Consider the following 22652-nt stretch of genomic DNA (forward strand, 5'->3'; position numbering starts at 1 on the left):
TCGACGAGTGGACCGTGATGGTTTTCTGTCGCCATATCTTCCCTGAAGGGACAGCAGCGTCAGCGAAGATTACAACAATCCCGCTAAATGAAGGTCGAGGTACTTCGAAGCGGCAGTCATTTTAATGCACCCGGTTGTGCGAGCGTATGACCCATCGCTCACGGCCTTCACATGGCAATGAAGGTGCCACATGTGCAGAGTGTGGTGGCCACGCCCCAGTCGAGGACTTTGACCTGGGCGGCTGCTGGCTCATTCGACAAAACATCGTCGTGATGTAGACACGAGATCTTCGTGACGTAACAAAATGTTCTTCATGCAAGACGCAATGGTTGTAATGTAAAGGAAATGCTCGCCATGAAAATAGACCACATTAAGTTTCCCTTCAGTCTCTTCATGCTGTATCTGCATCTTCCTCCCGAGCTTCCGCTGCCTGCAAAGGCTGGTCGCAATGTCGCCCACTTCAATCCGAACTCGCGCTCGCTGCTTGCCCACTGCCCGACAGCAATAAATAAACGCTATAATCGGCTATCGCTTCGTATCATCTCACGTTGAAGAGAAAGCACCTGGTACGTTTTGTAAATATCGAAATTAGCTGTTCGTTCAGCCACACTTGCCAAGCCTTGTCCCCGAGAATTTTAGAATGAATCTTGGAAACAGTACAAAATGGACTCGAATACATTGCTGTCGAAGCGTGAGGACGCAAATATAACGCAAACACAAGCATCGGTTTAGAGCTTACACAGCTCACGACGGCAACTTCATAACATCGAGGCGCAAAGAGCCAGCGTCGACGTGTCTTGCTATGGGTATTTATTTTTTTTTTGGTGATATCATTGCTCCACAACGCTGAAAGCATTGGTTGCTACCAAGTGCAAGCTTTTCCGGCCTTACGCGACTTGTTGTTGTTTTTTCGGCTCTGCTGTTGCTGTCCAGCGCTAAGACCGTTATTTCCTGCCGTGGGCTCACTCTACTGGCGCAACGTGTGAGCTCAGACGTTATGGGGACGCAAAGCAGACGACGCGTCGCGGATGAATACATCTTGAGGGGTGTTCGCTCTTCCCATTGGCTAAGCAGCCTTGTGGCTTCCACAGTGCTGCAACCAGCTTTTGAACTGACGTATAAGTGCACGGCCCCCTAGCAATTTCGCCTCCATGGAAAACGCCGCCGCAACGGCCGGGATTCGTCAAGCACCATAACCAGTCGACCACCATGGTGTTATTCACTATGTTTGAAAATATACGCATAACCAGCGTCGAAAGCCACACAAAGAACACAAGGAAAAGCTCAATATCTGCACTGCTTCGGTAGGCAGACTTGAATTTAGATTTCCTGCCTGTTCTAAGATGCGCTAACATAGACTGCGCAGTTCGACTGGATACAGCCACATTCGCGGGAGATTCGTTGTTTCGTCCAACCTAGGGGTCTCTAGATTTGGACGCCGACTACAGGCCACTAAATTTCGTATTGCCACTAAATTTCGTATTGTCGTGTCGCCTTACCCTATTTGCCCTCGCGTGAGTTTCGCTTCGTTTTCGTATTCCAAGAGGTTGTCTTTACACAGAAATAGGATTTCAAATTTTTAAATAAAAACGGGATATTTGCTCGCTGCCTTCATGATTGCCCTTTCCGCAGCGCGAGACATTTTGAGATGGCTGGAGACAGAAATCCCGGCAGTAATTATAGAAAATTTACATTTTCTTCGGGTGAAATAGGAGAATTGTAGGCCTATCTGCGAGCAGTCCATCGCTACTCTGTGAGCCGCTGTAACCTTGGCAGACTAATGAAATCTGACAAATTTTCCTAGCGAAACCAAAACTAGAACTCCGAAGAGCGCAACTGTCATATATTTCCGAGCAGTCCAGTATGAGTGGGCGTCGTTATATCAAACATCAATCTACTTCGCGTCGTGGGTGTGTGGGTTACGCATACCATTAAAACACGCATGGCGCACGTATGTTCACGAATGCGGCAGAAATTGCACCACTGTAATCATGGTCGAACACGTTGATGCCAGGCTGGTCTATTGGGGACGGTGTGGCTGTTGCGCTTATCGGCTGGTCAATTTGGCCCGTGAATTTTGTGGAATGTCATCCATAAACTTACCGGCAGCCGCTCTTTAGAAAGACAGAGAAAGAGAGAAGAAATGCTGGAAATAAAGCGAGGTTAACGGGGCTACGTGCAGTTCGCTGCCCTGCACATGGGGAGAAGAATAAGGGTGTAAAGGAAAGAGAGACAAATCTCAATGCGGCAGTGGGATGCTGCAAGGATTTTGATTCTCCCATTTGACCTAAAATCGTGACTCCTTTAACGAATAAGTTAAGTTTTAATTTATATCTTTACAGTTGATGTTGATATCGCTAGTTATCGATGCAGGAGACTGCTGGTGAACGCAGAGATCCTTTAACGAAATGATACGTGCTACTATGGAATCCTATACAGGTTTTCCCAAATATCACGCAGCATTATTTTAAAAAAAAGAGTGACAGCGTTACGCAAAGCAACCCTAATTCATATTGTTTCTAGTACACTGGAACAGTCACTACTATTATTTTTGTTATTGAGGTTTAATAATTAGTAATAATTGTATTGATAACTCGACAAGTACTGACCTAATTGTCAAAATATCAATGAGGCATATGTTTTCACGCTCAAATGACATCTAGCTGAGCTATTTTCAGCTTCAAATTTGAAAAGTGACACGTGACTTGACTGTTGCGCGCATGAGAGTGCTTCGCCCTGAAACAAACTCACCGTGAAGTAGCCAGTACAGAAGAAAAAAAATATGAATAGCCCTATGTCCCATTCCCCGGACGAAAAAACGCGCCGCATTGGTTTTACAGGGTCAGGCCGTAATAAGAACAGCGCTCCTGTCGCGTTACCAATGAGAACAGCCGGCCGTGAGACCTGGATGCTGATTAGTGGCGCACATATGAGTGGAATGGATCCCTGCAACATTGCGACGCATGTTGGCGACTGATCTGTACCCTTGCCAAAATGCCAGGCGCTGTCCCTGGCAACGGAAAACAGGCACAGTGGCTGCTTGCCGTAAGCTTACTTGAGGGCGCTGCTTTCTTTTGCGAATGGAAGCGTAGTCACGTGTTATTTTTCATATTTCGCGGGATCTTTTATCAGCCGGAAAAAACGAGCACGCACTTGGTACGTTGTTTAAAATAGTGCGGTTAGATATAATTTGAACATGCCTGCATATGGCTCATGGACACTTTGGTAATTACGCGAGTATCTGTCGAGTTATCGATATAATTATTACTAATTCATGAAAACCTAACTAATGAAAATATTAGTGGTGGCTACTTCAGTCTACTGGGAACAAGATGTACTAGCTTTTCTTCGCACAACGCCATTGTTCTTTTTTTTAAAACATGCTGCGTGATAATTTGGAAATCTTGTACATAAGCTGATGAATTCTATATGCTTCGCTCATCTAAGCTTCTTTAAATACCGACGGTCATTAGCCTGGTATATAAATAAATGGTAATTACAGTATTTTGCAGTTGGGACAAAGCACGTAATTATACTTAGTGGGTCGACAGTTTTTCTGTGATAACGGAACGTCAACAACATGACTGTTGAAATGGGACTGATCTCCCCATTCTCGTTGTCTATTTAATGCATTTGCTAGATGGAAAATAAATCATTAGCCTCTAGATAGGTGCCATAAAAGAAAAACATCTAAAAATTGTAGTGTTTCTGCTATAAATATCGCCGCGGTTTCTCATATAATGTGCACGGATATATAATACATATTGCGTACACGGTATGTGGAACACTAGAAAACAGAGTAAATATGAAGTTTGTAACATTTTGCAGATCTGTGTTCTTGGAAATTGTACTTCCAAAGCAGAGTTGAAGAAGGCCGAATGAAGTAACGAAGAACCAAATATTCGATCACGTATTATGAAGGTCTATCGCATTAAAAACAAAAGTACCAAACAAAAATGCACCTGTTTCGTTGACCTGCATAGAAAGTGTCGTTACCATGCTTCATGTGAGTGCTGTTAAATTGCGAAAGAAATCATGAAATCACCCACTTCTAGCCCCTTCATATAGTTTAAATGTACTTCCCTATTCAAAATCTATCCACCATGTGGAATGGTGGATTCCACCATCCATCATTATGGTGGATTATGGTGCTGAAGATGGTGGCATATGGTGTATGCTGGATGCTGGCGCATGATGGATGCTGGAGAATCACGGAGCGTAAAGCGGCTCTACAGCGTCAGGAACATCGTCCTGAGAAAGCATTAGTACAAAAAAGCATTAGTACACAAAAACGAGAAAAAGCCGTACGCAAAAAAAAAAAAAATGCCTCCGGCACTAGGAGTCGAACGTGCCACCTTCACGTCCCGAGGAAAGTACTTTACCACTACGTCACGCTGTCTTTTTCTTTCTTTCTTTCATGGTATTTATTCAACACAGACATGGCACTGTCACATGTTATGCTTTCTGTAGAATGACTAGTCAACATACTAGTACACCGTTTGGCTTCAGCTTTGTATGGTTCATACTCGACGCGATCTTCACCGCCTACTAACATTTGCATAGTTATTAAACGCAAACAAAGTGCTGCCGCTAACGAGTGGTACTTCAATAATGGCAACAGGGCTTTCTTTTACAATTCACAACGCAACTAAAAAAATATCAAGTAGACCGAGGAGCCGGTATAATTTACCGGCTATTACTGCCAAGTTTAACAGCCGTTTCTCGCTTTTTCCAAAGGGCGACATGTGCAGAGGCTTTATGTTGAATCTAATTTCATTCGATAAATTCACGCGTGCAATGTATTGAGTATTGTGATGTTTTTCGTGCAACGTACAGCGCGGCCGTGCCAGTGCACTGATCTGACGCTGTATAATAAGCTGCAACTACAAAACAATTGGGCCAAAAAGGAGTGGAGTGCGCGGGGGAAATATGTCATCATATTGGCTCAGTAAGGCGTACGAATTAACAAGTCTATGTTCTCGCATACGAGTCACAGAAGTGCCGGCGAGTGCGACCGGCGGCGGTTGGTGACCGGAGGCGCTTGCTGGATGCGCGTCGCCTCGATGCTCATCGCTTCTTGTGCGGACATCGTACACAAGAAAAAAATAGATGGTTCATCCCTGCGTCATAGGAATCGGAATAACGCGAAGGTAAAGCGCGCCCTCACAGAAGTAACTGAATGTTTACTGTAACATTGATATAGGAGAGTTTGCACAATGTATATTGATGTGTGGCAGCCATAGCACCGTTTAACGTGGATGTACCCATTTTGATGATTGATGGTACATCTCCATCCCGACGAATAAGGTCCATCTTAAATAAATAGACAAACCCTTGGGGTAGCTGTAGTAGTTAACGGTGAAAGCGTAATCAGAGAACGAGGTGTAGCCAGAAGAGCGTATCATATCGCACGTAGAACTTGGTCTCAATCCCGCGTTATGTTAAAATGTGATTGCACACCGCGGCGGGGCTAGAGGGAAACGCAAAGCGCGTCGTGCCGCCCCGGTAGCCCGGCCGCGATTTTTCTCTGGGCGAGCGCGGTGTTACGCCCAGGTGAGGCAGGCGCGCGTCGCAGAGATATTTTTGGTTTGGATTAGCGTGATGTTATGAGCGAGGCCCACGCTTTTACGACGCTTAGGCATTGGCAAAATTGAACGCGCCGAACGGGACGGACGTGTAACGCGTTGCAGGTGCTAATCGCCGAGGCCACAGTAATGACGAATTACTTTACCTTGCTGCTCCCGGAGGGCAACACCACCCCGCCGACCGGGAGAGTGGTAGATATAAAATGCGTGTTTGTAGAGCCTCTCGAGTCCTTGACCGTGGCGCAGTGGATAGTGTGCCCGGCATCTGTTGTTGCAGACCGAGCAATCATGGGTTCGATGCCCGTTGACGGAACTTTTTTTTGTTTGCCATCTGATCGTGTACATTTTTGGACGTCATTTACGTGACGGAAATACGTCACTGAAGTCTTGGTGGACCCCGGCATAAAACACTTTCGTGTTAAAAATGCTTCATTTAGGTTAGCCGATACCACAGCTGTGCTGTAAAGTCCATCAGAATCGTGTATCCTGAAACCCAGAAGCGTCGATGACACGTAGACGGACTCGGTTGCTGCGCTATGCTTAACCTTTGGTGGAAATCATGATCATAGAATATTCCACCGTCATATAATAGGACGGTGGAAGTCGTACTTGGTGGGGCTTCTTTCGACGCAGGTCGAAGGTAAAAGTTTGTGGATTTAGCTTTGCATGCATTTTCGCTGTTACCTTATAGTGCCGCTGAGGTAAGAGAGTGTGCAAGAATTGCCAGAGTTGGTTTTCTATCGTGGCGGTATCAAGCGGCTGGCGGCTGTTTTCTGGTATACCCGGCCGCTTGAAGGGGCAATTGCGCAGCCAGAGCGCATTCACTTCTCGAAAACTGCGTGGCGATGTAACACAGTTATTGTCACTGTTCACATCGACACCTCTAGACTTATATATCACAATACAGCAACACATCGCGGATGCAAACCTGATAACTACGTGCGGAAAATGTAAACATTCACGGCTGCTGTGCTCCACGAAACTTCAGGCGGTTAGTGACGCCGCATGAATAAAAAAAGCGTGCTAGAAAGCATAATGATCGGCGTTGGCTTCTTTGAACTCTAAACATACTTTTCTGCGAATTCAACAGGCAAACCTTAGAAATAATAATAATAATATTAGTAATAATAATATTAATATTAATAATAATAAAAATAATAATAATGTTTATTTGCCATCAGTACAAAAAATAATGACGTAGGGGGCGGGAATAAAAGCGACAATCCGCTTGACGAAGTTCCCACTCCCGTACAGGTAACAGCAGTGATGCACATAAAAAAAAAACATACCCACACAGAACACTACCATTTGCTCCTAGAAAATGAGAATTACACACACACACACACACACACACACACACACACACACACACACACACATATATATATATATATATATATATATATATATATATATATATATATATATATATATATATATACACACACACATATACCTGCAGTTACATACAAAATACCCAATATACATAATCGCGTACATATCAGTTCAGTCATTCTGTCATGACATGTCATCTGCTATAGGAGGATGTAAGTGAGTATGGGTCGTTCTATCTAAATTGAGCCTCTTTCTGCACACTACACAAAAATGGAATGTATTGCCTGGGTCATCTAGATTGTTGCCTTTAGAAGATTTCTTGCATGAATGTAATGATTCGCAATTTCTTTATTAATCATTGTATTTGTGTGTTGTTGAGAGTTGTTTCTAGTGTGTGCTGATGTAGAGAAAAACCACTCCTGCGATAGCCCAAATTCGGCTGCAGAATGTAAAAATAAAAATAAATAAAATAAATATGTAAGCGGCACACCCACTTCGAGGAATTAAGGTCTAGCGAAGGCTTCGGCGTAACTTAGTGGGGCAGCCGCAGTGATACCTTCGGGCGGCCTGGCCACAACTTGAGCGTAACTCAGTGGTGCAGCTGCCGGAGAGTGCTGGTAGCATTGTGGCATGACCTCCGCAAATCCTTGCTCAGTCGCTCAGGTGAGGGAAGGCAGAAGTGTGGTTGACGGCTGTTGAACATGCTGCGGGTGAACAAATGCCAGCAGAGAGAACTGGCGTGCAATTTCCTCGCGCACGAATGCCCTGACTTCTGCGAGCAACGCGGAGATGTCTGAAATGGCAGACAACCAGCGACACCTGCATCGCGTGATGGAGGGCGACGGGTCATCGACCGGTGCCGGCACAGCTCCTCGGGCCTTTGGCACACGGTTTTTGCCACATTGTGAGGGTTCTTCATGAGCAGCCTGGTGAAGCCATGCTGCTCGCCATGTGGCCGTGTTTTTTACCGGCCGCGCATTAAAGGCCGCGGCTGTGCCTCGCCAAGTGGGACGATGACGAAGAATCGCAGGAATGATGCAAAGAGCGTGTCGCCACAACTGTACTTGAAGCCGACTTCACGTCTCAATAGCCCAGCAGCGTAAGGAATGGCAGGTGGGTGTAAGGAAATGCCGTTGGTTGGGGAGATTTGGAAACTAATACTCTCTCGGAACATCTTTTTACCTCTAGCCCTTCCTTGATCCACCGAAATACCGGCCTTGCAGTATCCATCCCGACCCACTGCATATTTCCTGGCAATTTCAGACCATTCGCAACGTGTCGACCGTTCTAAACACTGTTCTCACTTCCAAGGAAAAGCGGCTGACTGACAGAACGGTTAGGTTTGGCGCCGGGAACATTACGAAACGAAATCTGCAAAGCTGGTTCAAGGCTAGCACATTTGTGGAACGCCTTAACCCACAACCAACACAACGCATGGTTTCTGAACCCATAATATTAGTCAAGAATATTTTATTTTCAAACACATTTTCCGCAGCACAAATGTTTCATACACTGATTGAAATTGTTGTCGAAAGCGGATTCAAAACTGAGGTTGTCTTATGCATTCACCTATGATGGCTCTAACGAGAAAAGAATTCGGTGTTGCTATTTTATAGAGTCCTTCATATTTGACACGGCCTACAAGTAAACACAAAGATATATGATTGCGCCGGCGTGAGAGAATGACGTGACCAATTTTGCCTCAATAACAAGACCTCTTCCATAAGAAACGAACGTCATGCCATTTCTGCTCTTTCGAAGCAACGCGGTTTCTTCTACACTGCAGCACTTCATATTTAGACAGTCGTTAGTAATATGTTATGCATTATAGGCACGAGTAACACAGGGATGTTTTAGTGTAGTCTCTGTATTTGCTCAATAAATTCAATAATTTTAATATATCAATTCACAATAACAATATTCATTACGCCATGCCCCCCACAGTCGCAGCTTCGTTGGCTTCTGTTTTTAGAGTACTAGAAGGGCTCTCATTTTTTGTGCCACACGCCGGCTTGCAGCTGAGGGGGCCTTGTCATGAGCCGGTTAAGGATTGCATTAATAAGGCGAATTAAAATGTCAAGTTGATCATTACTGCAAGCTAAATGAAAATACCCATGCACGAGAGCAACCGCGGCTATGAGCCAGTACGTTTCGCTTGATTGGCCTGGGCGGCTTATAAACTGCGCCAGCTGTCATAATAGTACCGCGTCTTTGCGTTGGTACATTTTCTGGAACCGGAAACACCGTCATATATGACCCACCCGCTAAGCTGGTGGGGATGCACCAGAGCTGACAGTTGATGGATTCTTAGAACTCTGCAAGCCAATCTTATAATACATTGACACGCGTAGCTCTTTTTCAGTTGATTCACCTTGTGTCACTGACTAAAATTAAATATCGTTGTTCGCGCAGGCCACGCCAGAATGCATAGGAACCTGCACCGTTGTTTTAGACTGATTTGGTAAGGCTGCGGACAAGACGCAAGTAGTGGAGTTTACGGTGCAAGACACGCGGGCTCATTCTCCGCTTTTGCAGGGTCCCGCTTTCGCGATCTTTATTCGCGCAGCTGCTGTCGACACTTCCCGAATTGTTTATCAGGCGTGAACGTGTTGCTCCGTCTCGCCATCTACGGTCTCTTTTACTGGTGTTCTATACATCACAGGGCAGCAGCGCCACCGCATTACTCCCAAATCATTCCTATTTTCTGCTACCCGTCTCCGTTACTGTGTACGTCAAGGTCGATACGGACTCTAACCAGTGATAGTACTCTCCCTGAGAACGCGTTGGCTGGAGGTAAGCAGCATTACTTTAAAATTAAGAAATAGCTCATCTCAATACTAGAGCTGCTGAGGTGAACACACGACAGTTCAGAAACACGAGCAGAGCGACACCTCCATTCTTTGCTGCTTCCATTTCTTTTCAAGCGATTCCGGCCTGGATGGCAATAAAAAGCCACTAGAGTCATTCATGAAGCAATTAGGGGCAATTCTAGCATCCTGCAATTCTAGCAGAATTGCCGTACGAATTATTTTATTGCCACCAAGATCAGAGCGTGATGAAAGCTGCACGCCGCGTCGTTCACATTTCTTCCACCCCCCATCTACGTTTTGAAGGATCAATGTTCCGCTTGCAACTAATGCTAAAACGTGCGTCATACAAGTACGTAGCAAAATTTCGCTCGTCACCGCCTTCAGGTTTGTATTGCCTTCGGATATACCCCGTGAAAGCGGACACTCACGTATCCTCCTTTGCAGTATTACAAACGGAAGACAACCGTGAACAGAACCGTCGAGGATGCTTAATAAAACAGTCCAAGGCACAGCAAGCGAGAGATGAAGAGAGAATGAAGCTGAAAAGGCGGAAATCACCGAGGTAATTCGTCCCTGATAAAGCGAGCTTTGTGCCACTGATCGTAAGATAAATGGCTAACTAAGTTGATCGTGCATGTACTTCATCGATTTGATATTATGTATACATGTCCACATTTAACGCATTTAGGCACTACGAACGGACATCGGAAGGCTTGCCTTGAACGCGATGTCGTGTTATGCTGGCATTTTCTTGTGAGTTGCAGCGCGCCCAAATAACTGAAAATGATTTTGCATTGTACTCGCTGTTTGCTTTGATGATCTTCCTCTTTATTTCCGAAGCGTGAATGGGCGGTAGGAGCTTTCCAGGCACTAGATATTCAAGAAACTGTGCCTCAACACCAACGAAAGGGGGGGAGGGGAAGTTCTATCGTGGCCTATGCACATTCGCTTGCGTACGGCTCACTTTGCACTACCCAGTTAGTGCCAGGGCTGTGATCTGAGCGCTGTTGGCGGTGTTTTTCACAGAGCCGCCTGGGCAGAGTCTCACCTCTATCGGGAGTGGTTAGAGAGGTCGCGAACTAGTTTCGAACTGCGTTTAAATCCAGCAAAAAGATTCAATGTCATACTCAAAGACAGTCTTCTGAACTTGCATATTAACAGCAAACTCAGTCAGCGCGCTTCCAGGTTTAAGTATTCCGGGTGCAGTAGCTGATACCTTACATTTGCAAAAGCAGATTAATACCATTTGTTAAACACCCGTTTTGGCCATATTTCCGCTTCGTAAACCTATATGTCACTGTAGCATAACGTGATCTATAGTGCACAATGATTTGTAACACTGTGTCCTGTCTTAAAACATATATCTGAACGAGTTCGTATAAGCAAAGTACGGCACAGTGTTAGAGCCATTTAACGTGCGTGTAAACTACATTTATTACAAGTAACATTAGCACCCCAAAAGCTTAAGAAAAATCACAGCATATCCACGGGGTGAATGATGATGAGTGGGGCGAAGCTACGGAGGGAGTCATCTGGTAAACCGTGAAACTCTTCCGTGAAATGCGCCCAGTACATAATATAAAGAGTGTGAAACATCGTGTATATATTAAACATCAAACTTTTATTGTACTGTTGGTTTACGTGGTCCCTTCATTATCACTTGTGATCGGTGAAATGCAAGGAAGAAGTCCGCTCCCGAGCGAAAGAGCGCCAAGAGCGACCGCATTCCCCGCTCGCCCTGTGCAAATTAAAGGCAAGGCTAGAGGGAAGACAGGACGCGCGTTCCACGACGCGAGGTCGGTAGCATGCCCAACGAAAGCCAACGGAACGCGATCGTGCAAGTGCTCCGGCTTCGCATCGCCTCATGGTTCCATTTAGCGTCCCAAAACCAAATATATTGCTCAAGGTGTGCCTTGCGTTTTTCGTAGAAATAATTTCTTTATCATGTACATTAAGATGAAAAGTTGAAAGCTCACTAGTGTGTATCGCCCGCAAAGTATGTGTTTTAGTGTGATTTAACTCTCGTACGGTAGGGTCCTCGCGCCGTTGCCGGTCCACCTCGCCCGTTGACGATCGGGCGAGGTGGCTACATACAACTACTACTACTACACTTAAGAAAAACATCTGGCGTTCTTTCGTTCTGCTTTTACAAAACATCTGGCGTCTTTCGTTGGTTTATTTCATCAATCAACGGCGTTTTGAACAAAATTTTTATTGTTTAATCACGCACAGGAGAAATCTCACCAGGCACTACCTTGGAGGTAAACAATGGCTGCTAATGGGAATGAGAGACAGAAGAAGTCGTCTTTTAGCTAACACTTACACTTCTACTTCTACTAACGTTTCCTACTGGAACATGCCAATGGCTGCTAATGGGGAATGAGAGACAGAAGAATTCGGCTTTTAGTTAACGCGCACGCTGCGAATTTTTTATTGTTCAACAACGCACAGGAGAAATCTCCCACCGGCACCACCTTGGAGGTCAAAGCGTAAGACTTGTTACGGACTACTACGATGACGACGACTACGAGGGACGAACGGGTGCCGCCTTAAGGAGCTTCGCCCCTAAAAAAGAAGACTTTTTGCAGCTAAAATACTGAACAGCAAAACAAACTGAATTCTGTAGCCACGTGTGACGCGTCGTTGAGACAGTCGATCTTATTGAATGACATCCTAATCAGCGCCTTCAGGAGCAGAGGAGTTCAACGGTGGGCAGGCCGCCGTTGTTTCATCAGACGACGTCCCGTACTCCATCTCACATTAACTGAAAGAGCTACTATTTTCGGATATTTGTTATAGAGAAGAGGGATGTCCGAATTAATGTGCTTGCTCCTGATGTTAGAGTGCGCACTAAGAGGTCGTCATCATGGTCACCTCAGTACGCCCGCTGCAGGGCAAAAGCATTTCCCATGTTCCACCAATCAACCCGGTCCTGTGCTTGCTGCTGCGACGTTATACCCGCAAACTTCTTAATCTCAACTGCGCTTAACTTTGTGTCCCCCTGACACGTTTCCTTCTCTTGTCATGCACTCAGCCACTCTAATGACCAGCGGTTATCTTTGCTTACGCACTACATGCCCTGTCCATGTCCATTTCTTCTTCTTGATTTCCACTAATATGTCCTTAACACCCATTCCTTCCCTGACCCACTCTGTTCTCTTCTTGGCCCTTAAGGTTACATCTATTATGTTCCTTTCCTTTGTGTTCGGTAGCAGCAGCGACGTGGAGGTAAAGTATCAGCCTCTTGTGCAAGAGGTCCGTGATTTCAATCCCTCTGCCGGACAATTCCCTACCGGATTGAAAAATAAAATATGCGCGCTGATGGAATTGCATGAACATTATAAACAGCAATACAGGCTAGGAGCGCAAACATCAAATTAAATATTTGTGCGGAATGTATTCACAACAATCTCATTGTTTGTTTTATAGTAATCTTTATTTTATCACTAATGTAGGCAGGAAGATCATCCCACTAATGGAATGCAAGTGGAATAAATGATCTATGACAATATTTAGTTATGCATGACGTTGCATGATAAGCAATGTTAATGTATGTGTGGTACCGACGCTTTTATAGAAGCACATGCCTTCAGAAAATGGCACTTTATGAGCATTTATGGCGCCTTGGGCCATCTATTTCCCGAAAGCACAATTACGACAAAAGCAAAGATTAGGCGACAAGTGTGGCAAACGACAAATTATGGCGTGCAAATGATAAAAAACAGATTACCGAGATTGCTGAATTAACTTGAAAATGCTGAATTTCTAACCTCAGACATAACAAGGTCTGAACGAGTTTCGCTAATTCGATCACTTTCATAGATTTTATTTGTTGGACATTTACTGTTGAACATTTGTTGAACATGTTTCTTGAGTACTTCTGTTGAAATGTTTGACATTTTTGTTGAACATTTTTCCTGCTGTTCGGAGTTACCGACACGTGTGAGAAGTGTATACCGTAAGAAGTGTGTGATCATGCTGCCAAATGACATTCTCCGATAATCGACTCATTCCTTACCTGTACTTATAACTTTGTACATTACATTATTTTGTAATCTTTGCTTGATTGTGTAATTAATGTCGCTCACTGCAGATGACATCCTGATTTTAAAGGAGCACTGACATCAAATTTCAAAGTCGAGATGTGCCCTTCATTCGATCGCTCGGTATGCATAGGTCTCCTTGGCGAAATTTGAATGGCGTCCGTCGCGTGGAAGTAATTTTATTTCGAGGGCAAACAGCGTACGAAAGCTCAACGGAAGATTGACCACGCTGCGACATCGACACTAGTGGTATGTAACAGGTGTGATACATTCCGCAAATACCATCCTGAGTGACGATACGCTAGTAACAGTGACGTGGCCGATCTGAGTGTATTTATAGTGCCGCCGACGCCAGGCGACGCTCTCACCGGCTCTCACTCCCAGCCAGTGGCTCTCCTCGCTGTCCTGAACCGTGCCTGCGATTCATCGTGTCGTATCGCCTGATTTTTCGTGTGATCCTCAGCGCGAGTGCGATCAATCGGAGCGACTGCGTGCCGCCATGTCGGGAAACTGCTGCGTAGTACAGACCTGCTCGTCGAGGCGTGGAAAAAACACGGTTGATCACTCCGTCATAGGAATCGGAATAACACGAAAGTAAAGCGTGCCCTTACAGAAGTAACTGAATGCTTACTGTACATTGTTATAAGAGAGTTTGCACAAGGTATATTGATGTCTGGCAGCTAATGGCGCCGTTTAACGTGTATGCACCCACTTTGATGATTGGTGGTACATCTCCATCCCGACGACTAACGTCCATGTTAAATGACTAAACAAACCCTTGTGGTAGCTGTAGTAGTTAATGGTGAAAGCGTAATCAGTGAACGAGGTGTGATAGCCAGAAGAGCGTCGCATATTGGACGCAGAGCTTGTTCGCCGTACCGCGGCATGTTAAAATGTGATTGAACACCCACGAACACCCAAAGAAGGGCGTACGGCAGGGAGACACGATCTCTCCAATGCTATTCACCGCGTGTTTACAGGAAGTTTTCAGGGCTCTAGATTGGGAAGAATTAGGGAGAAGAGTTAATGGAGAGTATCTCAGTAACCTACGATTCGCTGATGACATTGCATTGATGAGTAACGCGGGAGACGAATTACAGCTCATGATTACTGAACTGGATACGGAAAGTAGAAGAGTAGGTCTGAAAATTAATATGCATAAAACTAAAGTAATGTGGAACAATCTTGGCAGAGAACAGCGCTTTGCGATAGGTGGCGAGACACTGGAAGTTGTAAAGGAGTAAGTCTACTTAAGACAGGTAGTAACCGCGGAGCCGAACAATGAGAGTGAAATAACTAGAAGAATAAGGATGGGATGGGGCTCATTCGGCAAGCATTATCCAAATCATGAATGGTCGTCTACCACTATCCCTCAAGAGGAAGTATATAACAGCTGCATCTTACCGGTACTTACCTACGGAGCAGAAACCTGGAGACTTACAAAGAGGGTTCAACTTAAGGACGACGCAGCGAGCGATGGAAAGGAAATGATAGGTGTAACCTTAAGAGACAGGAAGAGAGCAGAGTGGGTCAGGGAACAAACGGGGGTTCACGGATATCATAGTTGAAATCAAGCAGGATGAAATGGAGATGGCCGGGCACGTAGCACGTCGGCAGGATAACCGGTGGTCATTAAGGGTAACTGACTGGATTCCAAGAGATGGGCAAACGCGTGGGGGAGACAGAAAGTTAGGTGGGTAGATGAGATTAAGATAGTTTGTAGGTATAACGTGGCAGCAGAAAGCACAGGACCAGGGTTGATTGGCGGAACATGGGAGAGGCCTTTGCCCTGCAGTGGGCGTAGACAGGCTGATGACGATGATTATGATGATGATGATGAACACCCACGGCCGCACTAGAGGGAAACGCAAAGCGCGTCGTGTCGCCCCGGTAGCACGGCCGCGATTTTTCTCAGGGCGAGCGCGACAACGGGGAACACGGGGTTACAACCAGGTGTGGCAGGCGCGCGTCGCAGAGATATTTTTGGTTTGTATTAGCGTGATGCTGAGCGAGGCCGACGCTTTTACGACGCTTGGGCAAAGGTCGCCACCTCGCGGTGTGTTAAGGCATTGACAAATTCAACTTCTATTGAAAACGCGCCGAATGGGACGGACGCGTAACGCGTTGCAGGGGCTAGTCGCGGAGGCCACAGCAATGACGAATTACTTTGCCTTACCACTCCCAGAGGTCAACACCACCGAGCCGACCGGGAGAGTGGTAGATATAAAAGGCGCGTTCGTAAAGTCTCCAGAGTCTGTGATCGTGGCGCAGTGGATAGCGTGCCCGGCATCTGTTGTTGCGGACCGAGCGGTCGTGGGTCCGATTCCCGTAGACGGTACCTTTTTTTCTTTGCCATCTGATTAGGTATATTTTTTGACGTCATTTCCGTGACGGAAGTACGTCACTGAAGTCTTGGTGGACCCCGGCATAAAACACTTTCGTGTTAAAAGCGGAAAATGCCTGCCGTTTCATTACACGTACGGTACACGCCAACACGACCACAAGTTATCGAAGTGGAGCAGCCTATAGATAAATATCATCGCTAACAAGTAACACGTATGTAGCGTTATTAGTGAATGTTAGTTCGTCCGTGGACTTCCTTGCGCTAGCGTAATACCGGGTTACTGCAGCCGTAACCGTGAGAGGCCGGATAGGTGGGGCCATCTGGCGGTGCAGAATTGTTATTGTAGAAACCTATCGTATTCTATTTCTCCGTTGGTGTGCATCGCTATGCCGATATTCTATAGACCCCTTTGCATATACCGGAATGCTGTGCACGCTAAAATTATCTGATATAGCTAATTCAGACACACCCGCGAGTATCGCCCAAGCGTGCGTCCCCGGGCACCTCCTCGTTGCTGCTTGGAACAGCGTCCATTTTTGAATCACTCTTTTGCAAAGGGTCGAAGCGAAAATGATTCGCGACGTCGCATATCGCGGTGATTCTAAGTTCCAGAATGTTCGTCTTCAACCATAGTCGATACTTTTGACGGTGATGACGGCGATGGTGGTGACAAGGCGTGACTGAACGTGCGCGCCTCGCAGACGAAATGTTATCTGAGGAGCTGATCCTCACATCACTCCTTTCTGTGGACAAGTGGTAAACTGGGCGCGGTCTGGAATTGACCGCGAGGGAGCGCTGCCAGCGCTAAGAAATGACGGGCTTGCCGGCCGTTTTGAATCGTGGCTAGATACCGGTGATATAAATCAATAAAACAGATAGTTATTCGTCCCTCAGTTGCATTTTCGGTCGCGAATCGCTACTAGGGGGTAGATAACTACTCGTGGATGAAAAAATTCGGCAGATTCCACGCGTTGTGGGAGTCGGTTTCATGCAAAGCAGTCAGCGAGTACTTCTATGCTGTATTTTATGGCTTTGAGTCAAGCTTTACGAGGCGGATCAACGTGTTTTTGTGAGAGCTGTGTGCACATCGAGGGCTTACCAGGTACGTCGAGAACATTAGCGTTTAAAGGGTAACTTATGGCGCGACGTAACGTCAGCCCTCACGTTAGAGTACATACGTCAGTATTATCGAAACTACGTGCACTTTATGGTGAAATCATGTGAATATCATAAGTAACTTTCGTTAATGTATTCCTCTGGGGTCGAGCAATGCTTCAATATAGCTTACTGAATCATAGGAATAGTTTAATGTTTATTAGACTGCTATAAAAGCGGAGGCAACACTGTAACCACAGACGTCATCTGATATGACGCCTGTGTCGTAGGAGTACATATGTAGTGTTATTGCATTCTTGTAAAATTAGATATCCAGCACCCCAATACAATTGGGGTTGTACCATCATTACGCCTGCATAGGCTGTTTTTCCAAACCAGATTATAGACCTGGCGTGGCTCTGTGGTAGAATACCTGATTGCCAGGCAAAATGCTTGGGTTCGATTCCTGCTGAGATCCTAATTTTCATTCTTTCCATTCGTCGGGTCAACGCTGTCATGACAGTGGCATGTAAGTCATCCCGTACATGACATGCATAACATGATTCGCATGTTAAGACCTCTCATTTATGCTCGTGATACAGTCACATCGCACAATAGCAATTTTGGTGTATATCAAGCGAGTGAAATGGCCACGAGTGCACCACGAGTATAGCATGTAAATCATGCCATATATGACATGCATATCATGATTTTCATGTTAACACCTTTCATTTACGTTCGTCATACAGTCGCTTCGCGCAATACCAATTTTGGTGTATATCAAGCTAGCGAAACGGCCGCGAATGCACCATGAGCGCGGCGTGTAAATCATGACATACATGACGTCATGTCACGGTTTTCATGTTACCACCTGTTATTCATGTTCGCCATACAGTCGCGTCGCGCAATACCAATTTTGGTATATATCAAACTAGGAAAACGGCCGCGAATGTATCATGAGTGTGGCTTGCAAATCATGTCGTAGATGACCTGCATGTCATGCTTCCATGTTACCACCTCTCATTTACGTTCGTCATGCAGTCGCGTCGCGCAATACCAATTTTGGTGTATATCACGCAAGCGAAACGGCCACGAATGCGCCATGACCATGACATGTAAATTATGTCGTACATGTCATGCATGTCATGGTTTTCATGTTACCACTTCTCATTTACGTTCGTCATACAGTCGCTGCGCGCAATACCAATTTTGGTGTACATCAAACTAGCGAAGCGGCCGCGAATGCATCATGAGCGTGGCATGTAAATCATGACATACATGAGATGCATGTCATGGTTTTCATCTTACCAACTGTTATTCATGTTCTTCATACAGTCACTTAGCGCAATACCAATTTTGGTGTATATCAATCTACTGAAACGACCGCTAGCGCACCATGAGCGTGGCATGTAAATCAGGTTGTACATGCTTGCATGTCATGATTTTCATGGTACCACCTCTCACTTACGTTTTGTCATACGGTCGTGTCACGCAATACCAATTTTGGTGCATATTATGCCAGCGAAACGGCCGCAAGTGCACCATAAGCGAGGCATGTAAATCATGACATACGTGTCATATATATCATGGTTTTCATGCCAGCACCTGTTATTCATGTTCTTCATACAGTCACATAGGACAACACCAATTTTGGTGGATATCAAGCAAGCAAAACGGCCACGAGTGCGCCATGAGCATGACATGTAAATAATGTCGAACATGTCATGCATGTCATGATTTTCATGTTACCACGTCTCATTTACGTTCGTCATACAGTCGCTGCGCGCAATACGAATTTTGTTGTACATCCAGCTATCGAAGCGGCCACAAAAGCATCATGAGCGTGGCATGTAAATCATGACATACATGACATGCATGTCATAGTTTTCATCTTACCAACTGTTATTCATGTTCTTCATACAGTAACTTCGCGCAATACCAATTTTGTTGTATATCAATCTACTCATATGGCCGCTAGCGCACCATGAGCGTGGCATGAAAATCAGGTTGTACATGACTTGCACGTCATGATTTTCATGTTACCACCTCTCACTTACGTTCCTCATACGGTCGTGTCGCGCAAATACCAATTTTGGTGTGTATCAGGCAAGCGAAACGGCCGCAAATGCACATGAGCGTGGCATGTAAATCATGACATACATGTCATGGATGTCATGGTTTTCATGCTACGACCTGTTCATGTTCTTCATACAGTCACAGCACAATACCAATTGTCCCAGGCAGCACAGCACATTGGTCCAATATTGTTTATACGTTGGCAAATGATGGCCCAATGATGGCCCATACAAAACCACTATAAACCAATGTTGGCAAGCCAGCCCACAAGGATGCCAATAATGGTCCATCTTTGCCAGCCAACATACATATTGGTCGTGCTATCTTTGAGGTTGGCAACAACGGCCCATGGTTCCCGATGTAAATACGATATTGGCAGAACCAGGCCGTATGGATGGCAATATTGGGCCAGCTTATCTGTTGGTAAAACAATATTGGTTAAGTAATGTCAGTAGATTGGATATATTTTCCAGTCAATCTGACTGGTTAAAACAATATTGGATGGCCAGTGCCATGCGCCGGACAATATGTCCAGACTACACCGTTTTCGCTCCAAGTCTTAAACACTGGCAAGCATATGCATGATTAATCGGCAAGAATGTTTTTCCCCTTTTACCATCACTGAGGGAAGGTTAGCCGAATCGAGCCCAACCTGCATGCACGCTATTATGAAAATCACTTTGTCGGCATCCAGCGCACCTCAAGAAGATTTCTGGTTACTTATCACCAAGGCGTGCGTAGAGTTCCCCATTAGGGGGGGGGGCAAAGGTTCGTCGCAGCGTCCCCCACCCTACTAAGAGGTTCATCCGAATTAACCGGGTTGCGGACAGGTATGGCCGAATTAACGAGAGTGTGATGCCGTTAAACATAAACAGCTCTTGCAGGGACCAGAGAACGCGTCCTAATATCCGACTTTCCGAATTAATAAGTGTGGAATTAACGAGCTTTTACTGTATAAAGATGGCAAAAACAGTCCATCGTTGTCAGCCAACAAACAAAACTGCAAATTCCAATCTATAAGAAAGGGAACAATGGCGCACACAGGGTCTCGATTTTTAGGGTGGCGTTTAGTAGTGTGGCACAAAATATATGCAAAATAGTTGGAGAAAATTCGTTTTTACAGATGTTGAGCAATGTAAAATAAGTACCAGTTTCTCAACTGAGTTTTGCGCGCTGTTGGAATAATCTATGAGAAAGGAAACAACACAAACCAATCTCACTTTGCAATGCTTGTTGAAAGTTAACGTAATTGTGTGATACAGCCAGCGTATACATCGCAACTGTATAAAAACAACAAAAACCCTACTTTACATTGATGAAGCTGTACATAGCGTTGACGAGTTAATGGAGTAGAATAGAAGTCATCTGCTTCGCAATGGGCCTCTGCGCTGGTGCGTCTTCTGCGCACCGCACACGCACCCAAATTATTTCTCACGGCTTTATAGCGGCAAACAATCAAAACATTTCATGTGACTTCAAACACGCGTGTATTTTCGTGTTTGCTACACGACTGGTTGAATACAGGATTATAACTTCTTTGTGTGCGCGCTACAGCGACGTGCTGTCCAAGACTACGGTATCGCCCGCGGAATCTTTAAATGATCGATGAGTTATGTTTGCACTGTCAACGCTTCACACAACCAGACGTGTTCACTTGAATAATGTTCTCGGTGATAGGGAGGCCGGAGAAGCAGCGCGGCGCCATGTTTTGCTCCGGAATTCGTGCTCCCTCGCGGGCAGTGGGGCGCGCGCTGGTCGCTGGTCATAAAACACTTGTCACTTGACGGCTGCTCCGCCCACGACGGTTCGCTTTCAATGCCTGTGACAACGAGGGGGGGGGGGGGGGGGGTTGAGGGAGATGGCGGGAGAACAACGGCAGCTCCGAAGATGCGTACGCGTTTCGGCCCCTTCTGGCCGGCGGCTATCTTCGTCAGTCAGTGGCGGTTACTTTCCTCGTTCGGGCTCCCAGCTTCGGCGGGCCCTCAGTATTCAGTCGAGAGTCATCGGGAAAAAAACGGAGTCGGATACCGAGACAGGATGCCACGTTCTACGGATACCGAGATTCGACGGCGATGCCACAGTGAGAAGGCAGCTGCCCTGTTCTTCATCGGACCTGACTGTTTTGACTTTTGAAGAGCGATCCGCAGATGAGCGCCGATGTGTTTGACAACTCGCAAAACTTTCGCCGGATTTTTGTGTTGTATCGCGTTCAGTAAGTCGTTTTTCTTCATTCGTCGCATGTTTCTTCCGTGTTGTTCGTAAGGGAAATGTGTGCTGCGTTTATTATTGTCTACATTGACCGCGTAAGTTTTTTTAAATTTGCTAGTTTGGGAATACGATGTGGGGGGCTTTATTGTGCGCTTCGAAGTAGGTGGTTAAGTTCTCGCCCTCAGCGATGTTTGTCAGCATTTGCGTGTGCTATTTTGTTCTTTTCTCGCGCTGTTGTATGCGTCAGCTTAACACCATTTTTTCATTTGCCCTCGCCGCTGGATTCGCGCAGCAAGAAATGATCGGATTTGTACACCACAAATTGTTATTAGTTGTGAAGTTGTCGCAGACTTTCAAGCTCTTGCCGCAGTCACCTTTTATTAATAAATAGGCGATGAACTTTTCTGGTAGTTCAGGTGGGTATGGATCGGCTGTTCTGATCGAATGTCTGTTTTCACGTGTATATTTTTTTCCATGTGCCCATTTATTCATTTTGTATCACGCTTCGCTTTTCACTGACTTCCTTTGAACTTCGGTGAACTGACAAATCAAATAAGGCTAACACCTTAGGGAGGCTGTGTGTGTTTGTGAGTGGTCCTGCTCCCCGATTCTGATATAAGGACGTTATTGAAGGAGAATTAGTGTAGGTTCTGTGCAGCTGTTATCTGCAGCAAAGGGTCAGCAGAACAAAGCGCGAAATGCGAAATTTTTTCAAAACTTGCAGATCTTTGCATAGTATACATGCAGAATAAACTTGTGTGTACTCTAAGCTTTGTACGCTGATTATCCTGCTGCTTGCCTAAAAGCAAAAGCGTGGGCAACATGCATTTATTTACGTGCACAAAAATCTACCTCACGTTAAACTACACATTCAGTGGAAAATGTTTCATTTCCAGCGCTAAACGCTGGAAATGAAAGAACGATGGTGCAGCCAGATAAAGGCTCGCCAAAAAATATTGGAGCTGCCAATATTTATACAATGTTGGCGATACGTACGACGAACACGGTTTGGCTACAGCCATCCTTGCCATTATTGGCGATATGTTGGACGGACAATGTTGGCTACAACCATCCTCTGCCATATTGGAAAATAATTGGCATCCAAATTGGAATACAATGCACATTAGTGTAGCAACCCCCCAAAAGCCACACGCCA

At 45.5% G+C, this 22652-nt stretch overlaps 1 protein-coding gene across 1 annotated transcript in view; it reads left to right on the top strand.

Moving 5' to 3' along the window:
• The window catches only part of LOC119382004 (uncharacterized), a 118069-nt gene extending 114114 nt beyond the window's left edge, over positions 1-3955 (top strand). Inside the window, exon 8 of the mRNA XM_037649747.2 lies at positions 3829-3955. Coding sequence (XP_037505675.1) covers positions 3829-3882 — 54 coding nt within the window. The 3' untranslated portion in view covers positions 3883-3955. The remainder of the gene's footprint in view (positions 1-3828) is intronic.
• Positions 3956-22652: the final 18697 nt, after the last annotated feature.

Source organism: Rhipicephalus sanguineus, chromosome 2, assembly GCF_013339695.2.
Source record: "Rhipicephalus sanguineus isolate Rsan-2018 chromosome 2, BIME_Rsan_1.4, whole genome shotgun sequence".
NCBI classification, from domain to species: domain Eukaryota; kingdom Metazoa; phylum Arthropoda; class Arachnida; order Ixodida; family Ixodidae; genus Rhipicephalus; species Rhipicephalus sanguineus.